At 34.9% G+C, this 13,652-nt stretch overlaps 1 protein-coding gene across 3 annotated transcripts in view; it reads right to left on the reverse strand.

The window, feature by feature from the left end:
- QSER1 (glutamine and serine rich 1) overlaps positions 1-13,652 on the reverse strand; it is a 45,074-nt gene that overhangs the window by 17,731 nt on the left and 13,691 nt on the right. For 2 of the 3 annotated variants that reach the window (XM_058160677.1, XM_058160660.1), the window contains exons 2-7: positions 11,352-11,461; positions 10,694-10,855; positions 5,273-8,806; positions 4,302-4,573; positions 2,640-2,756; positions 776-909 (exon numbers count right to left, since the gene is read on the reverse strand). In XM_058160677.1, coding sequence (XP_058016660.1) covers positions 776-909; positions 2,640-2,756; positions 4,302-4,573; positions 5,273-8,806; positions 10,694-10,855; positions 11,352-11,461 — 4,329 coding nt within the window. The remainder of the gene's footprint in view (positions 1-775; positions 910-2,639; positions 2,757-4,301; positions 4,574-5,272; positions 8,807-10,693; positions 10,856-11,351; positions 11,462-13,652) is intronic. The other variant, XM_058160668.1, reaches the window with a different exon arrangement.

The raw sequence follows: 13,652 nt of genomic DNA on the forward strand, positions 1-13,652 counted from the left end.
TCTTCATGCCTATATTAACTAAAGAGTATCTCTAAACATAAACAGATTAAAATGTATTCTTAGCAAGGAAAAACTTTAGCTTAGAGGAAACAAAATTATTTAAAAGAGAACAGAAAGAAATCCTTAAAAATATTGGTCTGCAGTTTATTGTCTAGAAAACATACGGTATATACCTGAAAATGATATTGATTCAAGGACAGAATAGAATCAATTTGATCAAAATGACGATCCTCTTAAAAAGTATCATTCACAAACCTGATGCTGTTTTTACCTATGTTGGGACTATAGTTCTCAGAAAGTTTTAAAAAGTATAGTCACTGGCTTCTGGGGATGTAATTTCAACACCTCTTGAGAAGCAGGTTGGAAAAACAACGTTTAACCCATGAGTTAAGTTTGAGGATTGTTACGTTTACTTTCTCTATCCTTTGCAAGCAAATTGAGTAAAAACTTTTACTTTTGCATTTGATTAAACTTTGATTCCTGAAACTACATACAGTACGAAACTGGTTGAGTGAAAACTGGAAGCAAAAATGTCCAGCTCCTGTCAGGTTTATAGCTTTTTAACAGCTCTTCATAATCTAAATGAAGGTAGGTTTCTTTCTGAAACTATTCTAGAGCATAAAGTATCAACAATTATTTTAGATAGTAAAATTTCAAAATAATATCTATGGAACATGTGCCTTTAACAAATTTAAAGCTAGCAATAACCACCTCCCCATTAAATATAATTAAAAGACACATCAAGGATCTGAGAAAATGGAGTATAATAAAATACCTTGCAGATTGTACAAGTGAATTTTTTGGCTTCTTGGAACATACTCTGACATACTCTTTTTTGTTTGCATTTTCTATGAACTTCACATATACTCGTTTATACTTCAATTTTGCATCTCCAAAATATCCAAGATACTAAAAGGAAAAAGAGACATGTATTATGCTTGCCTTGTAAGTAGTTTATAACCTTGTAAGAAATTATAAAAACACAAAAAGTGGATGGATCTGGAATATAACCCCAAATTAATTTAAATTTTATTAATGATTAGCTGTGTTCCAAGTAGCTTGCATGTTCATTGGTGAACTAATGTCTATGAGAGATACTTTGTGACTTCTTAAACACTTTGCTGAGAGCTTCTTTAGCTTGAAAAGACTTTTGCACTTGTGTAACTCCTGCACTCAACTGGGTATATCTTTCGCTTTCTCCCCTGCCTTTTACTTCCCTTCTTTCCTCAGACAGCCATTTTGCTTTATTGCATTTCTTTTTCTTTGGGATTGTTTTAGTTGCTACCTCTTGAACAATGTTGCGAACCTCTGTCCATACTGTCTATCAGATTTAATTCTTTAAATCTATTTGTCACCTCTAATGTACATTCATCAGGGATATGATTTAGTTCATACCTGAGTGGCCTGGTGCTTTTCCCTACTTTCTTCAATTTAAGCCTAAATTTTGCAATGAGAAGCTCAGATCTGAGCCACAGTCAGCTTATTTATTTATTTATTTATTTATCAAATTTATATACCGCCCTATCTCCCGAAGGACTCAGGGCGGTGTACAGGCATTTAAAACACATAAATACAATGTAAGAAATATAAAACAGTTAAAAAACTTATTCTAAACGCCTATTGATTTAAAATTAAAAATATAGAATAAAAGCCAATTTAAAAACCAGTAATTTAAAATTTAAAATTTAGCTCAGCCCTGCACAATTAAATAAATGTGTTTTAAGCCCGCGGCGGAAGGTCCGGAGGTCCGAAAGCTGACGAAGACCGGGGGGTAGCTTCTGGTCTTGTTTTTACCGACTGTATAGAGCTTTTCCATCTTTGGCTGCAGAGCACATAGTCAATCTGATTTCTGTGTTGACCATCTGGTGATGTCCATGTGTAGAGTCGTGTTAAATAGAGTGTCGTGTTTTTATGATGTTAAAAAGTACTTCTTAGTGCTAACTTCTGCAGGAATTTTGTTGTTACTTCAAAACAATGTTTCTATTTTCAATAAATCCTACCCAATTATAATGAAAACAGTTTAATTCATTAATTTGTTCCACTTATATAGCTAACCATCTCAAGTATATAGATCTGGGCAGACCATAAAAAAACAATATTAAAAATTATACAATAGATCTGGGTTTTTTTTCTTCTGTTCAATCATGTCTGACTGTCAGACTCTATAGGACAAGCTCCTGCAGTTTTCCTGGCAAGGTTTCCCCCCACTTCCCCCAGAAGCAGTTTGCCATTGTTCCTTCCTAGGACTTATAGAGAGTGACTTGCCAAAGGTCACTCAATTGGCTTTATGCCTAAATCAGGACTACAACGTTTTCATGGTTCTATCATTTATTTATTTATTAGATTCTTTTAAAAAATCCTGTCTTTATTACTTTATAAGTAATTCAAGGCGGTGCACATATACCTAATACACTTTCCTCCTCCTATTTTCTGCACAAGAACAATCCTGTGAAGTGGGTTGGGCTGGGGGGGGGAGAGGGCGAGAGAGAGAGAGAGAGAGACTGCTCCTAAGTAGCCCAGCCTACTAATAATTCACTGTCTCTTGCTTTCCAGGCCACACTTTAACCACTACACTGGTATCATATACAGTGTAACCATCTCACCAGTTAATATGGTTAAAGCTGAATGATTATACTTACACTATTAGTAGCTGCAAATTCTCTTTGTCCATCTCGTACTTCAGGTACAAATTTTTGCAACAAAGCCTTTTGAACTTTCCAGATGGCTGGAGGCTCCACTCCTCTTTTTAAAGCAGCCTATAGGGACCAAAATGAAAAGCACTTAATTATATTAGTATTTGAAGTACTTGTATATATTCTAGACAATTTTTGGGAGGCATATATCAATGCTTCATCATTTTATTAAAAAAAATCTGTTTTAAATTACAACATAGTATACATTTCAATCCTTGTAACCCACTAACCCATCAATATAGTGTGTCCAAAGTTCTTCGTGCATGTTATCATAGTCTTTTTCCATTTCAAATTTCAACAAAAGTGTATACATTTTAGCTATTACATGTTCATTATTTATACATTGTTCAACTTGAAATTCTATCTTCTGCTGCTCAATTCCAAATGCTCTGTTGATCACTTAAATCTTTCTCTTAATTTTGCATATGGAAACTATTGAAAATAAATCCCTCTGCACTTAATTGCTGTTTTGATTTCATCCTCTATCCTTCACGTTCCTGTTGTAACAACTCTCTATAGGTTCAACATTTTTCTTTACCTACTGTTTGTTTCCTGTAAGATGTTCTTCTGCTGAGAGTCTTAAAGGCATTTTTGGGGACAGTCTGAGTTTATGTTTGTTCCATATTCTCAATAGGGTATTAATAATTCTTAAAATCTACATTAACTTTAACTTTATTATGTCATTAAAAAACATACAATCCAAACCTCAGATTGTGCGCTTCTGATTCTAAAGTTCTTTTATTTCTCAACAAAACCTACACTTTCATTCAGATTAAGTGGCAGGTATAAAATATAATTTTAAATCATGCACTCCCAATCCTCCTTATTCCTTTGCATATTAATTTATATTTAACTCTATTTTTCCCTTTATTACATAAACTTAGTTATATCTTTCTGCTACCTACTGTTGTGTATTCTGAAGTTGTTTTTGGCCTTCCAAGGTTTTTTCTATGTATTGGGAATGCAGTAGCAATACAAAGCAATTCAACCCAAAGAACTAAGTCAAACACTGACTAAAAACAGACACTGGCAATCTACTGCCACAGATGAGGTGTAGATTTATTCTTCTGATGCAATTCTAACAATTCTTTCAGGTGCCCTATGAATGCAGTACCATGACTGTTGACATCTCAATTTCAAGAATTTGGGATATCCAGAAAGAGATTACATATCTTTGCCAAGCAGTAACTTTATTAGGGGGCATGGTGTACTTTAATCAGTATATCATAACTCAGGAGTGGGTTCTACTTACCTTTACTACCGGTTCGCATCGTGCCCATGCACGATGCTCAAACTATTTAATTTAATGTTCCAACTTCTGAATTGTATAGTAAGGCAACTGGAACCAAATTTAAATATTCCTTGAGAAGCTATAATTTTTGTTTAAGAGCAAAAAAAAAAAAAAAAAGCTTTAATTTTAAACCTATTTGCCACTGATTTGCAAGAACAGGACACCCCAGTTCCTTATTCCAGAAATCATGAAAATAATTAGCATAACTCTCATTTATTTCTTTCAAATTCTGATGGGAAATTTTTATGGTACTTTAACAATAATTAAGATTAAAAAAAATAAAAGACAGATTATTCCAATTAAAATAGACGGATTACCTTTAGTGGTTCTATGTCTTCAATCTTCACTACAAATTCATCACGCTCTCTGTATATGCCTTCGCCGTCACTGTCTCCATGGTCATCTTCAATATATCCTTCTATTGCAACCAATGCTTGTGGTTTTGCTAACTGCTCTGTAAGAACACTCTCCGTTTCAAATTGTGCTACACAGGTTTTCACCTGAGCGTCTGCCAACGTTACAGTCATTTGGGAAGCTTCCTTCTTTACGACAGTATTAGTGATGGTTTGAGAATATGTTTTGTCAATTTCTAAAGCACAAAACAAGCACTTCAAGAATTTGAATTCATTTTCATATTTATAACAAAAATAATTTAGTCTACAAATTACCATCGAGTGCAAAATATTAGCTGTTCTGATTAACATTAGTACGGGAGACAGATGCCATACAAAATTAATAAATAAATTTGGCAGATTTCTCAGATTTTAGGAATCCTCTATATATTTCATAGATCTGCTTTCAGTCAAAAAAAATCAGTAGTTGGTACAAGAAAAAAAAAGATATAAAATTTACCTCACCTTTCAAATAAAAGCAATGTATCCACATATCTGAAGATATTTAAATGAAAAAGCAAACAAACCCAATATAAATTTCTAAAAGCATGTAATATATATGCTACAGGCAAATCTAAAATTATTTGTAAAGGTGTTTTTTTTAAAAAAATCCTCATTTGGGTAAGTTATTGAGATTTCAATTTAAACAAACAATTTTGGCAGCTTGTAAAGCATTTTTTTAAATGCAAATTCTATATAACATAACTATTAACTATTTTCATTAAACATTTAAAAGCACTCCTAACAATCTTCAAAACTAAATTACTTTCAAAATACGTATGTAACTCAAAGAAAAAGAAAATTTATTGATTATTGGACTGGTTTAAGCATATTTTTATTTAAAGCTACATTTATATTAAAATCATATATCCCATCACAAGCACAGTAAACTTTACCTGACTTTGTCTTTATATCAGATGATGATAATGGAGAATATATGCTCTTGTGGTAATCTTTGTTATTCCTCACATTATCTTTATCAAAAGAAAAAAAAGGCAGGGCTTCTGACTTTATCTTAGGATCTTCATAATTGTTCTTAACTGAATTTTCAACAAAGCCATCAAAAGATGTAGTAGCTGTTGCTGTCTGCGCTTTTGAGATTGGCAACTGACAAGGTGGTCTAACAAGTGGGGTGACAGGTCTTCTTACACGATTAGGAACACGAATAGCAGGTGCTGAAAACTGCTGTCTGGGTCCAGATTTTAAGAAATCTAAAAAAGAACCAATAAATCCTGTTCTTACTTCTGGCTGCTTTTCTTCCACCTCTTTAATTTTTTGCCTCATTTTTTCTTGATGTTGGTAAGTTTCATGACAGTTTTCAGGAACAGGAGAGTTGGCATCAATGCCTCTTGAATTCTGACGTTTGCACTGCCCACTTCGTTTCAATTGCTTCTGATTTGTATCAACTTCACTGATATTTTTAATTTGATTCTGTCCTCTGTCCTTTTGCTTTTGAGGGTCCTCTTCTGATAAAAGTTGGCTCTTGTCTTCAGTATTATTATCATTTTCATGTCTTGGATGCTGCATAGATATTTGTTGCAGTGGAACTTCAGCATTCTCACTTGCCATGCTATAATCTGTTTTGGACACTGCAATCTCTTCATTTAGATTCCTACTACTTGAAATAAGGTCTATGTCTTTAATGTTTAATGTTCCATCCATATGAACATTGTTTTTAGCATCAGATTCACTCCTAGTGCTGGACTGTTGCTTAACTTGACCAGAAACCTGTTCCTGCCTTTTTTCAATTTCAGCTGTTGTAATTCTAGTAGGAATACCTTGGGCAGAAATCTCAATGTGTTGCTGGTTCCTATCTTTTGTCTGTTCTGCAGGCACTGCTGTTAAATTTAGGGTAATGTGACCTCCATTTAAAGAAATATTATCCACACTAAGTGGCTTTCCAGAAAGTGCAGGGGATGAGTTGAAGCTAGGAGTCATGTGTCTGACATCTACTGTATGAAACTGAGATTTAGAACTATCTCCATTTTCAACTGACTGAATTTCTTCGTCATTGGCTGTTGATTTTGCAAATTCAGATGGTGTTACTCCACAAGCGGCAGCTGTGGCTGCCAAGATATCATCTACATTAGACAATATATTCCTTTCATCATTGAGAAGTACAGATTCTGGAAAACATACAGAACTAAGGGGAACAAATTGATTCTTAGATTCATGATTTGGCTGTCCAAAATGATCTTTGGATGTCAAATGATGTTGTAATGGCTTTGATGGTTCAGAAAGGTTAACTTTCAAAACTTCAGAGTGTTGTGAATGAAGCTGCTCCTGAGAATGCCTTCCATTGCCTTGAATCATATGACCATCCATTTGTAGATACTGCTGAGAATTCATAATGTGCTGTACTTGTGGAACACTTTTTGTGTATCCTAAACCAGATTGCAATATTGACTGCTGAAGCATTTGTAAATCACAGGGGGATTCTAGAAGTACCTGTGAAGTAGGCAGGCATAGCTGATGGCTGTGTTGTACGGACTGAGTATGAAGCTGAGATGATGAGCTAACAGCATGAATCTGTTGCTCTGAGACTTTAACTTCATGTACCTTGTGCATAAGAGACTCTTGCTGGCTAAGTTCTTTACTGTCTGCATTTACTTGTGCTGTTGACAGTAAACTACCTGCTTTTTTAATATCATGATTCAGTGTGTTGGTAATATGGCTGATTTGTGTTACAGAGTTAACCATGGTTTCCTCTTTTTTTGACCCTTGAAAAGTAAGACCGACAATTTGATCTTCAAGACGAGAGTTACTTCTGATTACACTTTGAGAGTAGCGATTATCTGCTTTGGAAACTTTGTAAGTTGTATCCTGAGCATTAATCTCACCATCGGTAAGTCTCTGAGGAGAAGAATCAAGAGATGCTTGCTGTTGCAGTGCCTGAAAATTATGCATTGGAAACTGATCGTCTTGTTTAGATGTTTGATACAAATTAGGATCAGATTTCCTTTTAATGTATGACTTTGTATCCGAGGAAGATCTGTTGTTCTGCAATGCTGGTGAATTAGGTGTGACTTCAAAAGGAGTTGACTGTACAACTGGCAAAAATTTTTGAGATTGTGAAGAGGATGACTCTTGTACCTGAGAATGCAATGAAATATAGTTCTGGGGAGGACTTGTAGTTGATAAGTTTTGAATATGAGAAGAAAATGTTTCTGAAGGACTAACAACTGACAAGACCTGTGACTGAGATGAATAGTTAATCTGTGGCTGGCTAACTGTTGACATACCCTGAGAATGACTAGAAGAATAATTTTCAGATTGGCTGCTCGAGGAAAGATCCCTTGTTTGCCCAGAGAAGGTATTTGAAACTGAGGTTAATACCTGTTGATCAGAAGTGTAAGGTAGTGACTGGCTTTCGGACGTAGTAACTTCTGATTGCCCAGCAAAAGAAAGTGTTTTGTATAACAATGGTAATTTCTCAACCTTGATGGCTGAGAATACTTGCGCATGACTAACAGGTGGCACGTTCTGTGACTGTGTTGAAATATAATTTTGTGACTGACTTACTGACAGGAGACTTGGGAGCTGTGCTGTAGAATAGATTTGTGCTTGACTAGCTATTACAGTGTTCTGGTTCTGTGCAATTTTGGAATAGCTTTGTGTCTGTACAGAAGGGGCTACACTTTGCGGTTTAGGTGTTTTTGTTGACCTTGTTGGTTGCTTTGTAGAACACTGTTTTGCTTTTGTAGTGGAAGCAGATGGGAAACCTGGTGACGGAACTGCTGATGCATACGACTGAGCAAGTTCCACTGAAACCTGAGAGGTTTTCTGCTGTGGACCACTACTGCTCACCTGAGTAGCATCGCCAGCTGGGCTACAAGTTGATTGGCGGGGTGCATTCTGAAAATCAGATTCATTTGTACTTGGTAAATAGTTCTGTAGGGAATGCTGTGAACCAGTCAGTTGTGCCTGAACAGACTGTGTGTTTGAAGGCCGCTGATGGTGTTTAATTACACTACATTCACGCTGCAGTGCTCTTTCAATGGAGGCAGTAGAACCAGTAAACAGAGTTGAGTTATACACCTGTGGAGTCTGCTGAGCTCCTCCACCAAGTGACGAAGGCAATAGACTGAACTGCGGCTGTAGGAGATGTGGCGCAGACTCTTGAGCAGAACGGTATGTTGAAGACTGTGGTGGTATGCTGGTACTTAATACATAACTGCCCAGACGGTCAAATGTCAGTGCAGGGGGGACTGTGCCTTGGGGTGTCTTGATCTGCAATAAAGGGTCATGAGCAGTTAGAAGCCCATTTGAGGTTGCACTAAAAGTTGTATCCTGAAGTGTTAAAGAAGGAGTAGTAACAAAGTTTCTACTGCTAAAAGCATTGGGATGTTGATAAACTGAAGTTGATGGAAAGGTTCCAGATGTTGGCAGAGTTCCAGTAACAAAAAGCTCAGATGATGAATGCATGCCTGCTTTAAAAAACACACACAAAATGAGATGTAATCAGTCATTAAGAAGGAAATATAAAAGTGGTACTAATCATTTCATTTAGTCTTGAATTTAATCACAAAAAATATTTGATCTCAGTATTTGAAATGCACTCAAAGACTTGGTGCTAAGTTCTCTCTAGATTTTGAATTTACATGAGATTTAGCAGGTAGTACCAAAACAGTCTTTTCAATTACTTTATCCCATGCTAAGAAGACTGGTGGAGAGAGGATGAAGCATTTTGTCCTCTTTTTATATTTAACATAGGAATGCAGAGTGATGTATTAGACTAACCATGATTAAAAATTTCTACAGTCCAGAAACTCATCTGACTTCATAATCCTAATCCCACCTTCAGAAACAGGATAACAACAATAGTTAAAGAAACTTGGCAATGTTAGGTAAGTTGCTTCACTGCAAACATATGAAAAGCATATATACTCATGACTCAATCACCTCTCGAATCGATTACTGTAACTTGCCCTATATGGGGCTACCCTTGAAGAGTATCCAGAAGCTGAGTTGATGCAAAATGATGTGACACAGGCAATTATGTGTAGTCCTGGAAGGACTCACATTACACCTCTGCTCCATGAGCTGTATTGGTTCCCAGTTTGCTTCCAGGTCAACATAGAGGTTTTGAATTTGACTTTTAAAGCCCTACAGTGGCAGGTTATCTGAGGAACTGCCTTTCCCCAGTTATAACTAAATGTCTCATAAGATCCAGCAGAACTTGCAAATTGCAGACCCCATCTATGAGGAAGTTCCAGCTGATGGATCTCAGGAGACAAGCCTTATAAATTTGTACCCTATGACTATCATTAGGTGTTGTAAGTGTTGTACCTTTTGTAGGGTACAAATTGATGAAGGTATCTTTTCTTTTATGTACACTGATAGCATATGCACCACGACAAATCCATTTCATTTCATTTCTATTTATTCCTATTCCTATTCCTATTCCTATTCCTATTCCTATTCCTATTCTATTCTGCCATTGCATCCACCCTTTGGAACAAACTCATCCCTCCCAAATTCTCGTGACCTCCTGGAAAACCCCTAACACTTCATTTTATCAGTAGCGCCTGGTAATAGGAAGCCTGAGAATTGTCTATATAATATATAATAGCTTCCTTCTTATAATCTCACTTTTATTTATGTTCATTGTTTTAACTGGCTTTATAGAATGCCTTGCTAGTTTTATTATACACTGCCCAGATTCAGTTCGTGAGAGAGGACCACATAAATTTGACAAATAAATAATAAATAAAACCTGCCTACTACAGAACACAAAAATCCAGTCCTGTTTGTTTGTCCCAAAGTTTAATACTTAAGCCTTTTCTTCCCACCCTCATGATCAATGGACTTTTGATCATTCTTTTCCCAACCTGGAGCTAGTAAGGTATCTGATCATTATTGACATTATGATTCACACCAGCCTTAGTTGCACTGGTTTCTATCTTGACAGTTTCAGCTATTAAGGTTATTTTATAAGAAATCTTTCCATTGAAAACTATCTTTTTTGCTTCACATTGTTATGACATCAACAAGTAGAATTATGCTAAATATATTCCCGCAGTAGAATGCATTGACAGTTTTGCAATTTCTTCATCTGTTTTCACTATCACAATCACAAATTTTCTTAGCTGTCTTCTCTCTAGAATAATCCTCCAAGCCTACATAGATCATTTTTCTATGTAGATAATAAGGTTACAGATAGAAATAAACAATGAACTCCAATCCAATGAAGTAAGTCTTCCCTGCATAGTAGAAGCTTCCTATTCAGAGACGAATGGCTCTAGATCTAAGCCAATGCTTTATAATTTTTACAGAGATATATTGATATGATTACCAAAATATTAAGAAAATGTCACCTGGTTGCCATGTAGGTGCCCTAAATTGGGGTAAAAGTGTTGTTCCTGAAGAAACAGTCTGAGTATTGCGAGATTCGATTGCAGAGAGAAAATTCATAACTGATGTTTCTTTAGTGTTGCTATTGCTACTGTGCGTAGTATTATCAAAAATTCCAGGAAGACCTATAAGAAAATACATACTAGATATACTTCAGCTTTATACTAGATATACTTCAGCACTTAAACATCTAATCAAAACATTCAATCACAATATTGTAGTTGAGTTTTGATAATGGCCAAAAAGATCTATTACAATATTCTGACAGTTTACTTAATTAACAATACAAGTTGCTGAAAGTAATAAAGAGAGGAAATATACAACAATATTACAAAGTATCTGCAGAAACCCTCATTTATGTTATATTAAATGCACTATTAACTGAAGGATGAAGGGAAGGAAGGAATGGATAATTTTCACAAATTCTACTCTTCTGTAAATCCCCATGCTTAGAGCTCCAGGAAACAGTGCGTTCAGAGAAACTTCTCCCTCCCAAACTTTTTAACAGGTATAACAGGTATATCAACATATATCTCAACAATTCTCCTGAAATGTATTCTATCATTTGTCAGCTCTCAACTATTTTAAAAGAAAGGCATCTATTTCATAAATTATTATTACCAGAAGGATGGGGTGTGGTAGTGTACACAGGAAGCTGCTGAGAAGCTGCATATGTTTGTCTAAGAAGATCCGCTTCAGAGTGTGATGAATGTCCTCCTCCATAGTTTAAACTTCAAAAGGCAATTAAAAAGGAAGACAACACACATGTAGATGAAAATATGACAATTAACCAAAACATAGTATGAGAGATTAATATTACAAGTTGAGACTTTAATGGTTGAGCAGTGACTGATCCTCAAGAGTACAGAATATTGTAATTTAGGATTCGTTTGCACAAACACACGTAATGTAATTTAATTAACATGTTTAAAATAGGGAATGACTGCCTTTTCTATATTTCAGAGTAATTTGTAAGATATTATTTACTATTCTGCTCCCTGCATTGCTAAATTTATGAATATCCCACTTTTAATAGTATTACACACACACACACACACACACACACACACACACACACACACACACAAAACAAACTTCAGTTTCTAAAACGTTAGGCATACAGGTTCTATAAGACATTCATAAGCAAATTTCCATTTGAAACCAGAAATATACTTCTGACAAGGTAGCTTTAGAAAGCATTGCTAGGTCTGAAAAATGTGAGTAAAAGGACCCATTGGCCTTCAAGCAAGAAGATGGATTTTTTTTGGTAACACTTCAAATTTGAAAGACACTCAAGATTCTAGAAGCAAAATACAGTCTTTAGATTTCTAAGCAGAAGAAAGACAGGGAGATGTTTTTGATCCTTGTAGGTTTTCCAAATATCTCAGAAACAGATTCAAACCAAAAAGCCCCTTTCATGAGTTTAAAGGAGAAGACAATGTCAAGTACCTCCAATGTTCAATGCAATTGTGAAGTATTCCATGTTTTCTCCAAAGTTTGTCAAGCTATATCAAACTTTGGATGGAAACCTGGACATAGCAGCATTTATCAAAGGGAGTAAAACTGTTAATTCTGCATATGATAAGCCATTTATCTATGTGCATCTGCATGTGTGTGTGCATAAATTATTTCAGTATATATTATGAAGGCAATTTCTCTTCTTAGGAACATGATCTTCTATAATAAATCAATCACAAAAATGAGATGTAATTGCACGAATATAAAAGAAATTCCCCTTATGAAGCTTATATACATGAAACCTCAGGAAGGTAGTCCCTTTTTTATCTTACCATGTATATAGTTTTGAAACAATTATTTCAATACTCATTAGATGGTTGTATGGTTTCCCAAATAAGACAGAACTCTTGTTTCAAATCCCAAAAGTGATCCTTAGTTCTCCAAAGAATTAAAAAAGTAAAATTTAATGGCAAACATAAAAAACAATATTCCACACAGTATTATTTAGGAACAATCCTAATTAAAAAAAAACCTTAAAAGTAAATATCATTCAAATCTAAATCATTGTTATATAACTATAATTTCCATATTAAATGTGTTGTTGTTTTTTTGCCTACTAATGCACCGGAAGTATGACTGTCATATGAAAGAAAATGGGCAGTCGTAACATAGGTATTATCCTTTGCATTTGACAATATAATTAAGTCCCATGGCACAGTTATATTCTCTTCAATTATGGCAAAATACCAATGCCCCAATTTTTATTAAATACTGCCAATTAGTTGATATACTAGCATGCATCTCTACTGCAGTAGAGATACATCAAAATTATATTATATCAAAATTTTCTCTGACAATAGTCTTGCATATACAGTATATATGATTAAGCCAGGAACTTATATTTTAAGCTAGGCTATATTAGCTGGCACACAATCATCACTCCCTATTTCATATTTTGTTTGTGCAACTATATAAACTAAACAAACAGTTACTTCTTGAGGCATGCAAATCTAAATTTACAGATCAGTGTGTCCCTATAATTTACGTTTTCATTTAATGTTAGCTTACATATTTCAGCACACAGCTTTTTGTATGCAATAGAAAAAGAAGGTAAATAAGTGAAAAGGAAAAAAGGACTGATATAGAAGGTGGAAAGAGGGTTAAATCAACAAACATACACACAAACATACACACACAGTAGTTTAAAATATGGTCTCAGAAAGGCTTAAAATGAGTTGAGTTTGTTAATGGATGCTAAGAAAAATAAACAAGATTTTGGATATGCTCAAAATAAAAGGAAAAGGAAAAAATAACTATATTGATTGGTTGGGTAAGAAAACCTAGTACTATCCTTATTTTAGCTCAGATTTTTCTGAGATGACGACTAAATATTTCACCTCGTGGTTGTGGAATCAGAATAAAGCAGCAGGATACAAGTCCATGACTGATAGAAATGTTTATTTA

Source organism: Ahaetulla prasina, chromosome 1 (genome assembly GCF_028640845.1).
Source record: "Ahaetulla prasina isolate Xishuangbanna chromosome 1, ASM2864084v1, whole genome shotgun sequence".
NCBI classification, from domain to species: Eukaryota; Metazoa; Chordata; class Lepidosauria; order Squamata; family Colubridae; genus Ahaetulla; species Ahaetulla prasina.